The sequence below is a fragment of the Manacus vitellinus genome, unplaced genomic scaffold (assembly GCF_001715985.3).
Source record: "Manacus vitellinus isolate BGI_N305 unplaced genomic scaffold, ASM171598v3 scaffold_7_pilon, whole genome shotgun sequence".
NCBI lineage: Eukaryota > Metazoa > Chordata > Aves > Passeriformes > Pipridae > Manacus > Manacus vitellinus.
Genome location: NW_021940813.1, coordinates 26988972 through 27002767, shown reverse-complemented (window position 1 = coordinate 27002767; position 13796 = coordinate 26988972). Strand labels below are relative to the sequence as shown.

At 41.5% G+C, this 13796-nt stretch overlaps 1 protein-coding gene across 1 annotated transcript in view; it reads left to right on the top strand.

The window, feature by feature from the left end:
- The window catches only part of NPAS2 (neuronal PAS domain protein 2), a 52181-nt gene that overhangs the window by 32363 nt on the left and 6022 nt on the right, over window positions 1-13796 (top strand). Inside the window, exons 13-16 of the mRNA XM_018083958.3 lie at window positions 239-345; window positions 517-609; window positions 6435-6581; window positions 12460-12788. Of these exons, the coding sequence (XP_017939447.1) occupies window positions 239-345; window positions 517-609; window positions 6435-6581; window positions 12460-12788 (676 nt within the window). The remainder of the gene's footprint in view (window positions 1-238; window positions 346-516; window positions 610-6434; window positions 6582-12459; window positions 12789-13796) is intronic.

Below are 13796 nucleotides of genomic sequence, written 5' to 3'. Positions count from 1 at the left end.
GGTCCTTTTGCTCTGTTCGTTGGAGCACAAAATCATAATCTGTCTCATTTACTTTTATCTTTGCCGAGACCCTCCTTATCAGTTTAATTTTACTGCCATTTAAGTCAACAAGAACAGCCTTGACTCCCACTGAAATTTAGTGAGGCTGTAATAATTTCTACCTAGGTCTTGTCATAATAACCACTTCAAAGAGGGTTGATTTCCAGCGTGTGAGAACTCACCAGTACTTTTCTTGCAGCTACACCAACAAAGCTGATTGCAGAGTCTAACACTCCCTTGCCAAGAACACCAAGCGCGCAGCAGGATCTATCTCTGCATAGACTCAGTCAACCTACTGCTCTTCAGGTAACTTCCCAAGGAATGACAGAAATAGGCAGAGGGTATACAGCATGTGCCACATATGCAGCTTAGCAATTAAAAATTACTTACACAAAAGCCATGGCATTAGAAGAAACCTAAAATTTAAAGGAGCCAAACTTATAAATAAAGTTTTGGTTTGTTTTGTTTTTAATCTAGGTTTCTTTGCCTTCTCAGCCTCCATGTGAGCTTCTCCCACAGCAGTTGCTGCCTCAAGCAACTCTGCAAAATCAGCCTGCACCTCTGGCACAGGTTAGTTGGGGATTTGGAAGTGGAATAGGTCACTTGCTTATCTCCTGATATTTTCTCATTTTGGGGCTTTTAGGTTACCTCTCTAGGAACTAAAATCCCCAAATCCACCAGCTCTCAAACACGTAAAATATTGTGGGAAAGTGATCTGAGTTGTACACTTGCGTGTTTAAACATATAACTGCGTGCAGGTGTTCAGAAGCCCAGGTGCATGTAGATTCAGGTGCACACATACATCTATTTCACAGGAGAACGAAAAACAGATGGAAAAAGAGTTTTCAGCTTTGCTTTTACAGAACCAGGTCCCATCAAGATCAATACTACAATGAGAATTGAAACTAAAAAAGACACACAGTCCTCCTAAAAACACCTATTTGGCTGTGCTGATGCAGAACTAACAAGCAGTAAAGGATACGCAAGTTCAACAACACCCATTTTGTGAGTGTGCCAGTAATGGTGAGGATGGAGATAAAGTTCAAATTCCTTCAATCTATTAATCCATATCTCAAAAGTGGTTGATTGCCCAAAAAGTCACCTCAGTATTTCATTTGCAAAGGATATTGAAGCAAATTTGAGTACCATGTTCTCCACACATTGTTTTTCTCCTGTGGTGCTGCTGTGATGGTATACCCCATCATTCTCTGATTTTAGGAATGGCAGAGTATTCCTGGACCTAGACTGCTTCTACCACTGGCACCCTGTACTCCCTCACATGATCCCAGAGTTTCTTCCTGTAGCATATAAAACATATAAAGTCCTGAGGATCCTGGCTTTAAAATAACAAATTCTCATTTATCTTCTATGTTTAATATTCTTTTCATGACTCCATGCTAGCGTGCAGCAAAGAAACAGCATGTCAATTATCTGCTCTGAGCATTCATTTTCTTTTACAGATACTTCTCTCCGTTATTCATTAATGCACTTTCAAACATCAATTAGTTTATGTATTATAAACCTGTATGTGAATTGTTTGACTTTTTTCTACCCCCCTTTCTTCCTCATCAAAGCTCTTTGTGAAAAGAAGCTTTCCAGTCATTTACCAAGACATTCGCTGACCTGTTTCTTCCCTGTAAAATACTCTTACTGGCACACCAGCTCCATTTCTTTTCCGCCAAATTGGAGCACCATCCGGTCACTGGTTAAGTCTCTTTGGGCCAGCTAAATCTTGGTGAAAGGAAGAGGGCTGATCAAGTCTGCCTACACAGGCAGCCCTCTGGCAGCCTTCTTTTCAATTGTCAGCAAAGTCACAGCAGTGCTACTGGCGAAGCTCAAAATGAAGCTTGATGTGGAGCAGGGAAATAACACCAGGACATTGCAGCTCGGGTTGCTAATGCTCACACTCCATAGTGATACTCCTGCGAAGAGTACCAGATCTCCACACACTTGGGAGATTTTCATAAACTATCATGAAAATTATGAGAGTACTCTGTACTTCACACTTTAAAATAATTAACATGTCAGCCTGCAGCAAGATAATTAATTATTTAAAAGACAAGGTGCCTGCAGCACTAGACGAGTGAGGGATGAAACGCAGGTACACATGCTTCTCACCGTGAACATTTGCTCGGCTTCCTAGTTGACCATTTCACAGCAGTTTAAACACCTCAGCAGGCTCATTGCCTGTAGAAGTAGCATGGCCAGGTGCCCCACTGCCAGCCCACAAGGAGGAGCTGCGCAGGTTGCTCCCTGGTGCCTTTCTGCCTCTTGCCTTTAGCTAAGGGTGACTCATGGCAGGAGCTGAAAGGCAGCGTGCCCAGCCTGGCCACACAGGGAGCCTGGTGTCCTTGCAGCTAACATTTGACTAAAGAGTGGCAGCAGCGAAGACAAACATTTTAAGTGGCCACAACTGCATCTGCAGCAAGCAGCTAGCTGCTGCCTCAGGCAACATCTGCTTGAACTTTGATTAGTTTTATTTCGAGCAAAGGCTGTGATGGTTTTGTCTCCAATGAAATGCCATTTTAGCTTCTGCCTTGCTTGTGTGAATGAACAGACAGCACAGTGCTAGATGCCACCTGAATGTGAATGGTTTACTTTAAACCAAGTGCTCCCTATTAGAATATCTGTTTGTTTGCCTTTCTCATTGTCATAAATTAAAATCCCCTACAACACAGCGGATGTTGATGACTGAATAATAATTAACACTAATAATCCATTTGGGATTGAGCAGGTGTTATTCAGATGACAGAAAGAACGAACAAGTTGTTCGGTAAACTGCAAAACTAATGAAACCCAGTTTCCCAAGGGGTTGTGCCTTGCAAGGCTGGTGCATGGAGCCAGCCTTTCCGGCAGGAGGAGGGGACAAGTGGATCCCTCTCTCCCTTGCTTAGCTAAAGCTTTCATGAAGTCTGGTATGCAACTCTGTTGCATGTCTCTGGCAAGAAATACAGCTCATCTCCTGGGCCAGAAGGATTGAAAGAAAGTTGGAAGGTAGGCAGAAAAGAAAGATTTAAAGGAAACTGAGCTAAAAAACAAATAGGGTCTCTTTTCTTTACCCAGCTACCTATTGTCATGAAACTTGTGGGAACAGAATGTCTTTGAGGTGTCCATCTTCTTGTTCATCGCATCTGAAATGAGGGACCATCCTGACAGACACTGGGGCCATAGGTCCCCTTCCCTGGCTGCAGTTCCCCAGCACCTAGAGAGAGGGAGTAACCCTGGCAGCCTGGGGTGGCACCCAATGGAGAGAAACACCTCTCTTCAGGCCTGGTCCAGCTGGTATCTTTCAGATGCCCATGCTGGAGGAGAGGAGTCACAGCCCAGAAGTGCCAGTCCCTTTCCCCAGCCTGTACAGCCTGTGTGGACCATCAGCAGCACGAGTGCATCAAGCCCATTCCTATCAGAACATCTGCTGATAGGATCCCAAATGCATGGCTTTATTTCTTTTTTTTTCTAAGAAATCACACTAAAATTACTGCTGTGGCTTTTGGTTGGTGGGGGGTTTGGGGTTTTTTTCTGCATTAACAAACCTTGATTAAACTGTTGCAATTATAGACATCTCAGAGGTTTAGTCTTCCATGTTTGACTTTATCTGGAAAGATGGCACTTTTCTGTGTATTACATGCACTTTTCTGAGGATTCTGTGAACATTTGTAAATACCTAAGTGAGATGAAGAGCAACTTCATCTGATGCCAATGGCAGAGTTAAAGCTGGGCAGTGTTTTCTGTGGAACATTTTGAGTTAAGCTCTTTTAATTTATTATACAATTACAGATTCTTCCCTTAATTAGTAGAGCGGTTAATGATCTTGAGATAAATACTCTCTGGTGCAGGTCAATTGCTGTTAGTGTCTCATTGTACAAAAACAGTAGAAGCTCTGTAAGCACAAGGGGTCATGGCTAGAGTTATCAACAATTTGGGGGTTGGAGTGGGAAAGGGAAAAAAGCAAAAAAGAAAGTTCCTTGTCTTCTTCTGTAATGGCTTTCACTCCAGTATACCAGCTAATTGTTGTTGTTAAGTGTATTAATACAAAAAGCATGTGAAAAAGAGAACAAAAAGAACGTATAAGATGAATATGCTAAATATAAGAACCTGACCCCAAAAATGAAGGAATAATAATTTAAAATCAACAGCAATATATTCTTGTGTGCAACTTTGCAAAGCAAATTCAAATTTAAAAGTAAGGCTTGGAAATGGATTTCATTTCTTGTTGAAGTATAAAATGATTATAAAATTACCTGTTACAAAATTCCTTAATGTTTATCAATTGAAGAAAATCAGGTTCCTTTCCCAAAGTGTCTTCAAGGAGTTTGCACATTAATGAAAAGACTGTCATCAGCAAGCCAGGCAGTTAAAATGAAGTTTTTGGCTGCAACTGTTTTTAATTCCTGTCTGACAAGTATCCTTTTAATTGTGAGTAGTCAGTCCTCACTAAAATCCTTCTATACAGACCCAGGTTAAAGCAGCAATTAGCTGCATCTCATCTAAGCAAGTCATTGCTACATAGCATCATTCCACTCCTAAAATCAGAGTACCTGGGACTTTTCAGAAACATGGGGTCGGGCTGCAACAAGCAGCACCAGATGCCCCTTTTAGTCATTTGTCCTTATTCCCAAACATCTGAAGTTTTGCCTCAAGCATTCCTTGGGTTAATACTTTATACATAGACTAGAGAGACCCTGCTATGGCTTCTCCCCTTTAACTCCAATTACAAGTAACGTAAACTTCCCTTTGTGAGCTTTGACTCTGTTTTTCTGCCCTGGGAGAGGACTGGGTTGCACATGATGACACTGCTGTTTGAAGGCAAAAGCATCGTGAATCACAGCACAGGCCCAGGGCTCACGTCCCTCCTTGGGCAGACAGTGCAAGCTGCGAGTACTCACAGGTACCTCTGGCAGCAAAGTGGGCTATGAGGGCCTCTGCCAGCAGCAACTGCAGGGGCCACCTTAGCAGCCCTCATTCCCCCTATACAGGGTTGGCCATGAAACTCACCTCCACCCTGACACCTCACAGATTGTGTGGAAAAGCTACTCTCTGCCTGGTAAATAGAAGTAAACTGTCTGAAATTCTCATTCTTCCTCTCCTAAGGGCCATTTACTTGGAGATTTCAGCTTTGCTAGAGGGAATATAAAGGTACTTTCACATATTTTACTGGTTTAAGGTGAAGTAGTTAGCTGATACAAATCTGACCTGTCACATTTAGATTTCTCTCAGTAGCCAAAAATTTCGTTTAACTGTACAGTGTTGCTATCACCAAAGTACTCCTTAATTCCCATCTTGTTTCCATTTTTGTTTTCCTATTAAAAAGCCAGAAACAGTGTAAGCCAATGCACCATGGAGCAGAAAGGTTCCAGCAGCATGCATCAGTTCACCAACTAGCACAGAGCCAGTGGAACAACTACAGGAACAGGGCACCATTTTCAAGTCACATCAAAATTATTATATTTCTTTTGCCTGGACACTCCCAGCATCACACGTTTTCAGATAGATTTTGGATGTCTTGATTACGGAAAAGCTTACAGATTTTTTGAAGTTGTTCTTTTTTATTTTTTCAAAGACTATTTTTTTTTCTTTTGGAATATGAGCTCATGCAAAGCAATTATTCCAAAGCCTCTTAAGGTTATAATTAACTTTGTTTAACTTTGAGTTATACCTGAAAACACCAAATAAAATAGGAATTTATTGCTGTGTTAGTCCCCTCCACAGTTCTTGAATAATTCCAGTTTGTGCCAGGTATTGCTGCTATTGGGAGTTGCACTTCCTTCTTGACCTTGATTAGTGATCTCTATTTTATACTATTACTTAGAACAGCCTTTCTCCCACTGAGCTGAGCTATTCATTTTACATCACATATAAAAATAACTTAATGAGTATTTCTTGTAGCTTGAGTACTATACTCAGGTGTACAAATGTAGAAAATGCTTATTGTGGTCTGTTATGTGATGCCTTACTAAGTCATCAACAGAATAAACCATTGAAGAACTACTATTTCTGTGCAGAAAAAGAAAAGCATTAGTGAAACACATCTGGAATAAACAGTTATGCCAAACTAAGGGCTCCAGACTACAAGCTAATAAAAATAATGCACTAACTTGCCATCCAATTAAGATGCTCTTGATATTTTAAAGTAGCATACTCTCAAAAGCAGTTCTTGTAACAGAACAGGGTCAGTTGTAAGCAGATCATTCTAACTGAGGCAATATAATATATGTGCATAAAATTGAAAGTAGACAAGACTTATCTCTGCCTAGATGTTAGTATATCACAAATATTTTTTTTATTCTGTGGCTGTGCTTTACAATCAAGAAACCAATACCTTCATCGAGAACAGTGTTCTGTTGAGGCCTGTTTGTGTTATAATGACTGATTTTTCCCCCTTTTTTTTCTTTCAGTTCTCAGCACAGTTCAGCATGTTCCAGACAATCAAGGACCAACTAGAGCAGCGGACACGGATCCTGCAGGCCAACATCCGGTGGCAGCAGGAGGAGCTCCAGAAGATCCAGGAGCAGCTCTGCCTGGTCCAAGACTCCAGCGTACAGGTGTGTAACTGCTGGAAGGGGCAGAGTCAAGCATCCTCTCTCACATGGCCATTGATACAGTTGGCAGCTTATAATTGCTTCAGAGTCCAGGAAATCTGGACAAGTGGAAACCAGCTCATCTGAATGAGGATGTTGCCCTCTGAAAGCCTCTTGAATAACCTATGTCAAGAAAGATTTAAGAGCTCTCTGGAAGAAGAGAAGGAAGAAAGACCTCAACCATAAGAGGAGGAGAATAATTTGGGTCACTTACAGTAGCATTTTATTACTTTATCTATTGAGTCTTCAGACCGAGCAACTGTAGTAGAAAAATGTTCAGTTTCAGACTTGCCAATGATCATGTCTCTGATTCATTAGCTTCCATCCAGTCACTGCTTGCTTCATGTTGACATCACTTATGCTCAGGATCTTCCCTGTCCAGCTATTCCTCCAAATAGTGTTCATCTCTTACAGTCGCTCCCTGTTTTCCTGACCCAGCCTGGCTCAGGTAGAGAGCACAAGAGATTAATTTCCTTGTCATGTTAAAACCCCTGAACCTCTGCTGATGTTCCTTTGTTCACACCTGGGAGATGTCGGAGTTTGTTCTTCACTGGACCAGCTTAAGCCTTTAGGGCAAATCTGACTGAGGCTGCTCTTCTTCTGGCTTTGATACTTCCTACACAGAGCTAGAATTCTCTAGTACAGTATCTGCTTTTTACTACCCCTTATGTATACCAAACCTCAGAAATAATAGCAGTTTAGTACATCACAGATTTCCCTTAACAACAAATAGACCAATCATGCAATTTTATGGAAGTTTTCTGAATGTGGGGTGATTACTGCTATGTTCCTCATAATTTAACTATAAATGCCAGATTAAATGACCCTTGTTAGAAATGTTGCATTGGGCACCCTCTGTGAGTATTATACTAGCAAGATTATTATAGAAGACAAGCTCTGTCACAGAAACGAACATCTCAAAGAACGTTTTAAGCACAGGATGAAAACCTGGGAACTACTCAAGTCAGCAGGAATTCTGCTTGTGACTTCCACACAGAAATAGACTCTCACCCATCATCAGCATCTGTGAAATGCAGTTTCACATATTAAAACAAATTGGGATTGTATGTTTAGGCAATTAAGGGATCCGTGAAGCCAAATTAGAAACCTTGCCACCACCTAAATTGCTGCATGTGCACTGTTGTAAGACAGTGCAACTGTGGGTCCCAAACCCAGGATTCCCTGTTCCTGGTGCCATATAAGCATATAGGTAGACCAGGTTTAGCTTCAGTGCATTTCTTCTATTGATTCTCTACTGACTTTGATTAATGGGAAGGGAAAGTCTCTGTGCAATTAAGTGGCCTTCAGTTCAGAATCATGTCTTATGTCTGAAAGCTATTATTGCTATTATGAGTATCAAGAGATGTCATATTCTCACTTCCTCTCTTTTTAATTGGGTGACAACCATTACTGTCTCCTGGTGAAGTCTTCAATAGTCATATACACTCTTTTTTTTTTTTTTTTTATAACTGAGGCAAAAGTAGAAGATTAGGGCACATCCTTATATGCAGGAAACAGATTTTATTTTTAGAAAATTGTCTCCTATATGCACTAGGGGGCATTTAACAACCCAAAGACCATGGGACAGATTCTCAGATGTGCTCAGAGGAAGCTCAAGCAGAGAGAAGAGGAGGCACAGTGGGTAAATGGTGGGTAGTTCTGTCCTGCCCACCCCATACCAATTTGTTGCTCTGAGTGATACCATTTTGGTGATCCCCTCTCTCATGAAGACTGTTGGACCAAGTATTTTCAGACCATTGCAAGTTCTCTGGCGTCAGTACCAACCATTTCCCAGCTTACTGCAGATGCAGAAGTGAGAGGCAGGGAGAACAGATGGCAGCTTGGAAATGCAGGGCCTGCATATCTGCCTGAAGGGGCAGTGCTGGATGGGGCGGGTCATCCTCTGTGTTTTAGGTGCCTTTTGGTCTCCTTAGAGCAAACAAATAAGGCAATGAGATGTGAGCAGTCACACTGACTCCTGGCCAGGCCTTTTTCTTCTCCCACTTTCTCTAAGTAAAAAAACAAAAAACATACAAAGAAATTACTGTGCTGTTGCAGGGATAGATTGAGACCAGGAATTAGTTTTGTTTTACTTGCCTATTACTTTCTGATTTCAAAGAAAGCCTTATACTTCTGCATGCAGCTCTTTTGTGACTCATAAGCAGCAAGAAGTAAACTGTTAAATCAGAAATTCAACCATGTGCTTTGCCACACAGATTTCATCATTCAGGGAGCTGGATGTCTGCAGACATTGATCTGTGTCTATTATCAGAGCTACAAAGCATAGTAGCAAACAGGTGAGCGTTACTATCAAGCACGTTTCTGGTCTCTTTAATACTCTGTGAAGAACAGCTGTAAGCATGGGGGAGTGCCGAAGGCTGTCTGAAAAGGGGGAAGTGTTCCCTGCTTTTCCCTCATTAGCTGATTTATTAGCATATCATCCCCACCGGTTCATTCCATTCCTCACAGAAGTGTATAGGTAGCTCTGTGGAGAATTAAGCCCGATTTTCATTTCCTTCAAAGATCTTCAAAACTGCAGTACAGCAGTCCACCAGGAAATGCTTTCCCAGATGGACAGATGTTAAGCACGGTAGTCTGCATTAGAAACTATTTGCAAGAGCCTTGTGCAGTGAAAGATTAAACCATTGGGAGGGTTACAGGCCCTGAATAAAGGTGTTCAAAACCCCATTAAATCCTTGTTACTGCTTTTCCTGACAAACGGGACAAGAGCAGCAAGAGTAACCTCAGAAGTCTGAAGGATGCTGTGTCTGCTCCAGAACTGAACAGTCTAGCTAATGATTTGTAGATAGGGAGGAAGGCAGAAGGGCTGAGCCTCACCAGCTTGCAAGAACTACAGTCGAGACTGTCCACAGCTACCCGTCATTTGCAAATCGGGCTCCCTTCGAAGTCAGTGAATCTCAGCTTCCCAGTGCTGTGCTTCTCATCTTTACATATTTTACATAAAGAGTCTTGATGCCTGTAAGGATGAGCCCAAAAGTTATAATCCCCTGATTATTCAAACGACAGGTAGAGTCAAAGAGATGTCTTCCTCATGATTCTTGTCAGTGTGATTCACCCATTAGCTGTAGGGACCATCTGTCCTGGAATGAAGGGGCAGCAGTGTCAGAGGGTCTCTCCCTTCCCTCGCTGCTTTGCTGTGTATGTTAACAATCTGGCCAATTAAAAAATATTTGTAAGATGCTTCACTGACCTTGCAGTCTACAAAATCACCAACAAGACGTGTCATTAGCAGCAGTACAGTTAGGAGGCTGCTAATTTATATACTTAGACTGGGAAAGAATTCATTTTTTATTAGGAGGTTTCTGCTGTTATTTAAAGCTGCCATATTTCAGTGTTTCAGGGGAATTCAGGCAGGACTATCATAAAAGAGGCACATTATGAAAAAACACCATTAGGTTTTGTACAAATTAAGCTTTTAGGTTTAACTAGCAGGTAGGAATTCCACGCTTTGATCCTCTCTCAGATTAACTCTTGTTTTGATAAGGCATCTTGAGTCTTCAGTTCTGCAGGGACACAGTCACCATTGCTTCCTGCTCTGAGCTTAATTTTTTCTAGATCATTTATGTTCAGAGGGTAACAATGCTGCTTTGGCCATTATAATGGCAACAGAGAGTCCCTAGGTATGAACCACTCGGAGCCCTCTCAAGGTACGAACACGTGAACAAATGAAATGGGTTTACTGGGATAAACTTGATTCTAAATTTATAGCACGTTAGCTGCCAACCATTTACAGTGCACATTCCTACCCAGTGACAAACTCTGGTAATTGCAAAGTAGGTTACTCTGCTTTCTTTCGAGGATAAGCTCCTTGGCCTTCATCTTGAAGTGAGGCATGCACACAGGGAGGCCCCTGCTAAGTAAGTAGTTTGCTGCAAGTTCACAGCCTGCTTGACATTCACCTTGATAGATGTTGACTTTATATTGGGTGAACTTAGTATTTTTCTGGTATTGTGTGCCACGAACAGGGAAGACACTAAACTAATCGTCCTAAAGGTCTTAATTTGCAGTGATCTGTCCAGTACCACTGGGCCCCCAGTCCCTCTGACATTTTTGAAATGCACTACTTGCTTCACCTGTTCTGAATTTTATGTCAAATTCTTTATATCAAATTTTGTATCAGTGGTGACCAATTTCATTGCTAGAGCTAATCAAGTGACTTCATTTACTAAACATGTCTAAAGCTTAGCTTCTATGTACAGAAAGTAAACAAGAAAATGAATTTTCATAATTTCTGTCTTTGATTTATTCATAATAAGACCTATTTACTTGGCAGAACTTGTGAGACCATCTGTCTTTCTGATATGTAATGGCTCCAAACTCAGTGAACAGTGTTTTTTAAAATAAAACACTCGGAGCTAGTTTCAGACCTGCTTTGAGCAGCCTCAGCTCTGTCACTTGACCCATTTATTTCTATCAGACATCTTTGAGATGTGGTTAGCCTACAGCACCTGAAACAAGCTGTTGCTTTTCCTTAATTGCCCCCCCCCCCAGCTGATTAATGTAAGTTTGTACCTTTTTTCTGAGTAAAATCTTGGCACACAGAAATTCATTAAAAATTTATCATATTTAAATAAAAAATGTGTTTTAAAAGCTAGATAAATAAGTACAAACATGATGGGTCAAGCCACACTTACGCAGAGAAAAGCAGTGCATTGTGCCAGGCCTTTGGAGAAAGGTATGGGCTTTTTCCAAGAAAAATTAGAGGGACGTGATAGTTTAGGGAATTGTTAATATAGCAATAAGCTGCAGAAAGGTGTACTAATTACTGGGTGTACCTCAGACATACTGCTACGCATGAGGCTGATGGATGAATAATGAAGAGAGTAATTGTGATTCTCATTTCATTTAAAACCTAAGTAGCTCCACTTAAATTAATGGAGTTCCATGAACGTAACAGTTGCATGGAATCAGAGTCAGCTCCAAAAATGACTTCAACTGCATGGGAACTTCAGCTGTATCTCCATACAGTCCTTGGTGGCAGGAGGCTAGGTTTAAAATACTGCAAAGAGGGCTTGTAGCATTAATAATGCATAGTTTTAAAAGATTACTTTTTCCTCTTTGCAGTTATAATAAAAGAAATAGCCTCTAGAAAAGCAAAAATTCCCAAGTCCTATAACTTTTAAAGAAGAAAGCCTCATCTTGCAATGCAGGAAAAAAGAGAACATCATTTACAGAAACTCTAACAGAGGAAGGGCTAGCTCTTTTGCACAAGTCAAATGCATGGCACAGTTAGGAAGAACACCAGGCGACAGTTACCTGATGGGAAATCAGATAAATGACAGCGACTGTCTGTTTACACATCCTCTCAATGATAAGGACACAGCCATTCAGCATGGAGAGCTCTGGCTTGACTGTGGCCTCATTAAAAACATTTGAAGACTCAGCTGGATGTCAGGTGTTGAATTTCCAGAGACAAATTCAAAAGCAGTCCTGTCTGAAAGGCAGGCAGATTACTGTTGAAAGGAAAAAGAAAAGGACTGAAAAGACATGGAGTTACTCTTTGGTCAGGATGCCCCAGAACACAGTGAATGTACTGGGAACCGCTCTTCCGAGGGCTGTGCCTGCCCCACGGAGAGAGAACTTTTACCTTCAGGACACATTTCACTAGTAATGGGTGCACTTGCAGAACAAGAAATGAAGAAACTAGACAGCAAAACTCCTAATGCAGGAATGAGAGGTGATTTCCAACTAACAGTAATTGCATAATGAATCCAGAAATGTGCTAACTTTATTTTATAATATATTTCTGGATTTAATTCTGTCACTTTCATTATTCAAGACAGCTGGGATATGTAAAAAAACCTCCCCTCTTCTTTTCCAGATGTTCTTACAGCAGCCAACAGTGTCCCTGAGCTTTAGCAATACTCAGCAGCTGGACCCACAACAGCTACAGCAGAGGTCAGAGGCCATTTCTCAGCAGCAGCTTGTATCCAGTCCTCAACTCCAAGGGCAAATCACATCTTCACAAACAACAAACCAGCAGGCACTGAGAGAAGCAAGCGTGATATTGAGCCAGGTAATAATTTCTTTGAATAGAGAAGTGTTTAGGTGGAAAAAAGACACCAAACTGTTATTAAGCAAGGAAGTAAAATCATGTCAATCCTGTAAGTATGCCTTTGCCTTCCCTTCCTTATTCTTCTCTATAAGGGAGTCTATATAAAGGGTTTCCCTATAGCATTTACTTTAGCTTAAATCTCTTTTTTAAGACCTCAGCCAGGAGGATTACTTGAGCAGCTGTTTCAACTCAAAAACAGAGCAAGGGGAGCATGCAAAAGCTGTGGGTAACTTAACTGTTCTTTGGGTGGTCCTGAAAGAAACCTGGAAACTGCTAGCTTCCAGTCCCCAAGTGGACTGGAAACTAGCAGTAGTGGTGCCAGCAGTGAGACCTCGCAGAATACTTGCTCCTCAAGTCCAGTGGGACACAACTAACGCAACAAAGCCTGTGTCTGCTGTGATGGCACACAGAATATACATTGAGATTTGTGTGAGACCCTCAGGTTATGAGCGTTAACAGGTTCCTGCACAGCAATATAAAGTTCAGCCTGAGTAGTAACTGAGATCTGTGAAAGCTAGTAGGTTTGGCATGGTATTTTTTTTCTCACTGCTGTTTTCTCAGCATTTCCAGTGTTTGCTCTTCCACCCACCTGTTCTACCTGCCTTCATAGAAAACCAAGCTATTTCAGCTCCCTGAGTGTGTGGGAAACATAGCTGCATTATTATCTTCAGAGCCCTCAGCTTTTCACTTCCAACACACCTGTATTATCATGATTCTATTAAAATAAAGAGTGTATCTGTATTGTAAATACAGATTTCTGCTGGTGGGCAGAAACCAATGCACAGGAAGTTCCACCTGAATATGGGGAAGAACTCCTTTACTGTGTAGGTGACTGAACACTTGGAACAGATTGTCCAGAGGCGTTGGGGAGTCTCCCTCAATGGAGATATTCCAGAACCATCTGGATGCAGTCTGGGATGCTTGAGCAGGGAGGTTGGACCAGGTAACCCACTGTGGTCCCTTCCAACCTGACCCATTCTGTGATTCTGTGCAATAGGAAAAAAAAAACCAAACCCCACAAATTTTAGCTTTAATAAGGTTTGTTCCCATCATGGCCTTTGGCGGCAGCTCCTCACACCTAACTTTGCTCGTGTCTTCATGGG